Source organism: Acomys russatus, chromosome 8, assembly GCF_903995435.1.
Source record: "Acomys russatus chromosome 8, mAcoRus1.1, whole genome shotgun sequence".
Classification (NCBI taxonomy): Eukaryota; Metazoa; Chordata; class Mammalia; order Rodentia; family Muridae; genus Acomys; species Acomys russatus.
This window is the reverse complement of record NC_067144.1, coordinates 21,688,817-21,696,074: the sequence shown is the minus strand read 5'-3', so window position 1 is coordinate 21,696,074 and position 7,258 is coordinate 21,688,817. Positions and strand designations below refer to the sequence as shown.

The following is a 7,258-nucleotide window of genomic DNA, read 5'->3' as shown; positions in this document are numbered from 1 at the left end:
ACTTTATCATTCGTCAGCTAGTTCCCAAGATGCATTCTGTGTCAGTGCACTAAGGACACTGCCATCCAGAAATAGGAGCAAATGGGACCACAGTGGCTCACCAGTTAGTTACAGACCACAGCAGGCTGGCAGGCTGGGATAGCCTGAGCTTCTTCTGTCCTTTGAGCTTCTTACAAGAAACCAAAAAACCAATTGAATTTTTGGATCTCAACAACTGTCTATGGAGACGTTTTGTCCTACGGCTTCTGTCTGGGGTCCTCTTGTGCTTTGCGGCACATAGCTGACTTGGTGAAAGCCATGGTGAGGTACTGCAGCTCTGGACTGCATCTAGTCCAGTATGTGGTAGGGTAAGGGATCGGCTGCGTTACAGAGGTCCCTGTACCCGGAAAAATGCCCAAACCCTTCACCTTCACCTCTGAAATGGTGGGACTACTGGAAAAAAATAATAAAAGCTTAATATCTAGTCAAGAAAATGAAATATTAAAACAACAACATAACAATAATATAATGGTAATAATTGAGGAATGAAGTCAGCTTGCAAAAAAAAAAAAAAAAAAGTCTTACAGAGAAATAGCACCTTTGGTTTAAAAAAAAAATGTATTTGAAGTTTTGGTTAGGTTTCCATGGCGCTTGAAGTACAGAAGTGTCTACACTGTCTGAACACATCCTCCAGAAAATGCCATCCAAGTCTGAGGGACACAGGAAACCAGTGAGAGGGCTGTGTATGCAGGCGAGTGTTGGGACCAAGGGGAAAAGCAGGTCTGTCACGCTGACCGCCGTGACAAGGGTGAAAGCAGCAAGCTTTCTCTCCATAGAGCTCCCCTCACTTTCTCCAGCGTAGCCAGCTCAGTGTCATTCCCCCCCCCCCCCAACATCACATGCTGATCCTGTATCCTCCTCGCAGCTGCTGCCACCCCAGAAAGGCTTCAATCAGACCTGGGTCTGCTTCTCTGCCAGCTCTGATGAGGTCTCTTACTTGACTCCTACCCCAAGGTGCCCTTTCATTTCTCTTAAAGCGCTCCCAGAAATGAAGAGCGTGGCTTTCCCTGACTAGCCAGCCACCCTCATTTCCTTTATTGCAAAACAAACAAAATAAGATTCACGGCCATACAAGCAAATACTGGTGATTTTGGTGATTGCTGCACACGCTCCTGTATACTGGGCTCCGCGCTGAAAAGGAGGAGGTGCCGGGCTCCAGACGCGGTGCTGTGTGCCTCTCCTTAGATCTCTTTGGTGTTTACCTTCTTGCTCTTTTCAGCTGTCTCCTTTTGAGATGTAAGAAGAAATAATAATTATACAAACTTTAAAGAGTCAGTCGCACGTATTGAAGCCCCCAGCCTTCCCGTAGCATCAGTAGACATGTGATTACGCTAGATTTTAGTTGTTTCCTTGTACGGTTCCTCCTTGGGTGGTAATAAACAGCATGAGGCTATGTCCAATTTGCGGCATGGTCACTCAGGGGTAGACTATGGAATTAATAGCTGGCTCTATATGAACCATCTTATGATATCTTATCAATCAGATATCATTGTCCCAGCTTTAATGATAGAAGGATACTAAAAGGAAGATGCTCTGAATCCACATCTCACAGAAGTATTAAAAGCAGTTGGGGGCTGAGAGATGGCTCAGAGGTTAAGAGTACTGACTGCCCTTCCGGAGGTCATGAGTTCAATTCCCAGCAACCATATGGTGGCTCACAACCATCTATAATGTGATCTGATGCCCTCTTCTGGCCTGCAGGTGAACATGTAGGCAGAGCACTGTATACATACAAATAAATAAATCTTAAAAAAAAAAAAAAAAAAAAAAAGCAGTCAGTCCCAGAGGTGCACTTGTCTGGGATTGAATTTGACTATTCAGCTTCCCTAGTATCCTTGGGAATATTTTGAAATCTCCATTTTAATGACTTCAACTGTAACATGAGGGCAGTGCTATGCCAGGTCTTACAATAGTGCCTGACACATTCCTCCAAAGAAGATGCCCAGTAGCCAATAAAGACATGACACTGTTAGACATTAGAGAGTGCAAATGGAAACACAAGGAGACACCACCACACACCCAGTGGATCAGGTGAGATAAAGAACAGTAGTAACAAACGTTGGCACGGATGGGAAGAAAATGGAGATCTGCTGGGGGGGATGTACCATGAATGGTGTTTGGGAAGCAGTCTGGCAATCCTCTAAGGATTAAACCCAGAGTTATATTATGGCTCGAGTTCTATTCCTAAAATACAGGGGGAGTGAAGACATATGTCCACACAACTTGTACAATAATGTTCACGTCAGCGTCGTTCATCAGAGTCAGAAGTCACCTAAATAGCCATCAAATATTGAACACACACACACACACACAGAGACTATTATATGTGCAATGACACGCACATAAAGAGGGGTGAAGAAGACTCATGCTACCGGCGTGAACGTGAATAGCATCATGCTAAGGGTAAGAAGTCAGACAGAAAAAGATCATATATGACACGCCCAGACCAGGCACACATACAGAGTCAGGAAACAATTTAGCAATTGCCAGAGGCCGAGGGCAAGGAAAATGAGGGGTGGCTCCTAATGCACATGGGCTTCTCCGGGGAGGTTAAAATACTCTGGAATTAGACTGTGGTGAATAGCTAACAATCTTAGGAAGACACTGAAAGTCATTTGCATGGTTGCATATTTAATTTGTTCATTTATTTTTGGTTTTTCAAGACAGGTTTCTCTATGTAGCCCTGTCTGTCCTGGAACTTAGGCCAGGGTAACCTTGAAATCAGAAATTCAGCTGCCACTCCCTCTGGAGTGCTGAGATTAAAGGCATGTGCCACCACTGCCTGGCCGTAATTGCATATTTGAAAGGGGGGTAAATTATATGACATATGAATTCTACTTCAGCTTGAAAACTGACCTAGGAAACTGCTGACAGCAGTGGCTGGTGTCAATGGGCCACCCTAGGTCCTCCATGGGCCACCCTAGGTCCTCCATGGCCGGCTGCCTTGCACCGAATGTTTCGCAGTGAACTCTGGCTTGACCTCTCACTTCCTGCACCTGCGTCTCTGCCTTGGGGATTTCTCTGATCTTAGGAGTCTATCCTGCCCACACATGCTGGAGGGCAGAAACGCTGAGGATGGTTTCCTGGTAGCAGCTCTCAGCTGATGGCTGATGGAAGGTTTTCTAGAGATACCCCAGCCCCTCCCACCCCTATCACAGTAACTCCTTTGGCGACTGGTCTGTATCACAGTTGGATGGTATGGGTGAGCTGGGGTGAGCTAGGATCTGCGGTGTTGAACGGAGTGCCTTTCCCTCATCTCCTGGGGACACTGCTCAGCTTCTCAGTGGTGTTGAGGGTCTGGTAGCAACAGCAGCGTCTGAACCAACCAGGACTGTGGCTACCACTCACCTGGTGCTTCTGGAGCTCCTGGACGTATCTGGTCGCCTCCACCTCTGTCTGGGTCTGGGGCCCCTTCTGATTCTTTCCTGTAAGAAGAACCAGAGTTCAGAGCAGGGGGGCTGTGGTAAGCCAGGCTACCTAACAGACTCCACTTACCCTTTGGAGGGAGAACTAGATTGCCCACCTTTCTCTGAGTATTAGGTCACCCATGGTAGTACAAACAAACAAACAAACAAACAAATCTACCCTAATCCTCTGACTTCTTTCTGTTCCTGTTGTTTTCTTAAGTGCACACCCACACGACAAACTAGTCCTACAGAAAAGCAATAGCGACAACTCAGGTCCCAGCTCTGAGAAATTCCTCTGGGCCAGCGCTCTCCACCATTCTCACACCCTGGGGATGTCCCAGGGAACATTTGCAAATGTAATTTCTGGCTCAGGGTGCAGTTTATTGGCAGAGCATGCAAATCCCCGGCCACACCCTCCATGTTCAACCCCTGGAATTGAAAAACTAAGAAAACAAATTCAAACTGCCTGGCTTTCATCTTTAGAAAGTTTGCTACAATTGATTGGGGTGGGAGGTACCAGAAGTTGTGCTTTTTGAAGAATTCTCTAGGTCTCTAGCCCCAGGGTTGATAACTACTACACCTAACAAACAGATCTCAAGTACAGAGATAAAACCAATAAAACAAACAACCCCTGCCCAGAAAACCCCAACCAACCAAAAGCCAAAAACCCTACACAAGTCCCCAAGATGTTCTTTTTGTAGATTACAATCTAGAAGGTTTGGAAAGGTGCCTGGGACTCCATTTAGTGGAGAGAATATTTACCATTTGGAAGCAGTAGACACTGATATTAATCGTAGCCTCATAGCCACTTGTTATGGCCCTGGCCCCTATGGGCATAATCTCCATGCCCCTGTTGGTGCCTTTGAGATTTGTGATCTAAGATGGTTCTGCTAGGCTTCAGGTACTGGCCTGAAAATGCCTCTTCAGTTTTCCCATCCATCACAGCCTGTACACCAAGTTATGATGAGGCTCCGTAGACTGAGCTTTCTGTGAGCGGGGCATTGTAGTCCACAGTGTGGCTATGGCGACGGATGGCATCTCATGGGAGTGATATTTTGTTTGGTGCACTGTGAATGGGCTTATTATCCAGATGATGGTATTTTGGGTTCCATAAGTCAATGCACAATGACACCTGCATCTTAGAAATGGAGGAGGAAGACCTTTACAAAGCCAGAACAAGAGCACTTAGATGGATGGAAGGAAGTTTGAGGAAGACAAACTGGGGGTGATTCCTGGTTGAAGCAGGCTGGGTCACTGTTCAAAGACGCCCTATGATGGCTTCAGTAGCTACCAGGTGTGTGCAACTGGCTATCAGTTCCAGTAACTTCTAGGAAATTCTTGTATCTAAACAGTCTTTTTGCTTTTTCATCTGTCCCTGTGGCTAAGTTGGGTATAAGTGGAAGCTTATGCCGTTGGTATTCTTTTTTCCCACCCCCTGCGCTGAGGACTCTCCCACTAAGCTAAAGCCCTAACTTTCTACCGTTGGTATTCTGGGTTCCTTGGCCAGCACGCTTTCCTGACTCTGACTGTTGTCTCTCTGTCACCATTTTACCCTGATCTCCCTGAACATAACATTAAGTGCCAACTCGTTCTTGCCTCAGTTAGCTTCTTCAAATATAACCTCAGGGTCCCTCCTGCAGGTATAACTTTTCAGTCTGGTTCTAAGGGACATTTCTTTTCACACTCAGTGTGACTACCATTCTGGCCCTGGCTTTAACACCTTCTCTGATTTATTTTCATCTGGCTCTTTGCTCGAGCAGTCTGGCTTTGATGTATGTCCCCCCTTGAGTGCTGACATCACTAGCTTAGGTCCTTGATGGGACTCTTTGATCTCTGTTCTGCCTCCCAAACTCTGACACCCATGTCTCCAATCCAGCTTGCCTATGTCTCAATGATCTTAATTTTTCATCTTTAAATTTTGTTTTGTACATTTTTAATTTGATTCTTTTTTTTTTTTTTTTTTCCTGCATGGTATGGCAAGTTAGATCATTTGACTTCTGAGCACCTGACTCTTTAACATACACTATTTCTTTAAGGGCCATAAGGAATCAGTGGTTGGTATGGAAAGACTGTGAAAGAGTACTGGTACACATTCCCCACAGATCAGTGTTTCCTTTTTCAGTCTCAAATTGACATTTAGTTCTGCTCTGGGTCACCATTCCCTCTCATTTGATGCCTCTGGAGTGATATTTACACCTGACGTCTCTGGAACAAGCTTCACCCACAGTGCGCCCCCCAAGCCCCCTGCCCAAACAGCGGGTACACTGCTTACTTCCGGTTCCTGGCCTTTCCTTTTCCCATTGTACCCATGTCACCTTCTGCCATTCAAGTCACAGCACTGCTCCCCCCTTCTCCTTCTGCTGTAAGCATGGCTCACCGTCACAGGTCATTGCTGTGCAGACCCAGTGTCCACAGGAACAGACACAGCGATTACAGTCCACCTCGGTCTCGGCTCCATCTGCGTATGTTTCGTCCTCCAGGGCGCACTCTGTAAAGACAACAGTTGGAATATGAGGGTGGGATGGGGTAGTGTCTTTGGAACAGTCTGGGCACTTACACATCCCCTTTCTCAGACAAGGACTGCCTTGTCTCTCATGGGCAAATCAACTTATGGTTAACCCCATCATGGAGATGGGCTAGTGACAGCCCAGTTTCATGGGTAGTGGCTAGCTCAGTTATCTCTGGAGAGTTCTATCAGTTCTTTCCACCTTGCCCCTTCCTTCCCTGCAATGCTCCCATCCCCACCAAGACTCAGTTTTCAGGTTAGGCTTACTCTTCTCAGGGGGGTTGAAGGATGGGTTGAGGCACTTGAGGAACTCCTGGAAGCTCAGTTTCCAGTCAGCGTTCTCATCGGACAGCTCAATGAGAGCATCAACACACAGTCCTCTGAAACAAAACACAGGACAGACGCCATCAGCAAGGCCTCGGCTTCTTCCCTGAGAAAGGAAGTGAGCATCAGGCTCACAGATCCAGGGAGGCCCCAGGCAAGATGACTGCATGCTACAAATGCTTCTCTCTTCTTTGACCCATCACACTGTTACCCAGTTACTCCTCTAAATAGCTAAACCTCAGCTTATCAGACTGGACACTGTCCCTGGCTCTGTCCTTCAGACCTGAATTCAGACCATTGAAAACATCACTGCCGCACACCCTAGGGGGCACATAGCAAAGCTGTTCAAGTGCTCCCCAAAGACAATTAAGGTTTTGTGAATAGTTTTGTCCACCTTGATAAACAAATGCTCACTCTTTGCACACTTTCCTCCAGTGTAAATTGCCTTTTCCTGTGGTATGGCTGTCAAGTCAACCAGTCCAGAAAATTAAAGCAGGAGAGGTGATAGATGGCATGAAAAGGAATACAGGACTTGAAAGAATATTAAATTGAAGCGAGAACCACCAGCACTACCTTTCTAGAGAGTTCTTTCAGACGTTTTATAGAACCTCAGCTCAGGTTTTATAACCTGACTTAGCAACTTCCTACTGAAATGGCCTTTCTGAGTTTGTTTTCCTCAAGGTCAAGGACTATGGCTAGGGGGAGTCACAGAAGCTGCACTCTGAACTTGTTTTGAACAGTGTTTAATGTTTAATTCTTACTGATGTACTAGTACCATACCAGGGGCTTCTATGTTTATTAATATTTATTCTTAGATAATACTAAAAGAAGGATATACACTCATAGCAGTTAGGGAAATCTACACAGGATAGCACGGACCATCTTCAATACCAAGAATGAAATGACTTTAGGTCTACAACTAGAGAATACATTAACACAGTTCCTTCAGAAGATTAACAATAGAACATCAGTTGCCACCCCC

At 45.9% G+C, this 7,258-nt stretch overlaps 1 protein-coding gene across 1 annotated transcript in view; it reads right to left on the bottom strand.

The window, feature by feature from the left end:
- Positions 1-989: 989 nt before the first annotated feature.
- The window catches only part of Fstl1 (follistatin like 1), a 54,419-nt gene continuing 48,150 nt past the window's right edge, over positions 990-7,258 (bottom strand). Inside the window, exons 8-11 of the mRNA XM_051149894.1 lie at positions 6,220-6,332; positions 5,824-5,934; positions 3,388-3,464; positions 990-1,265 (exon numbers count right to left, since the gene is read on the bottom strand). Coding sequence (XP_051005851.1) covers positions 1,221-1,265; positions 3,388-3,464; positions 5,824-5,934; positions 6,220-6,332 — 346 coding nt within the window. The 3' untranslated portion in view covers positions 990-1,220. The remainder of the gene's footprint in view (positions 1,266-3,387; positions 3,465-5,823; positions 5,935-6,219; positions 6,333-7,258) is intronic.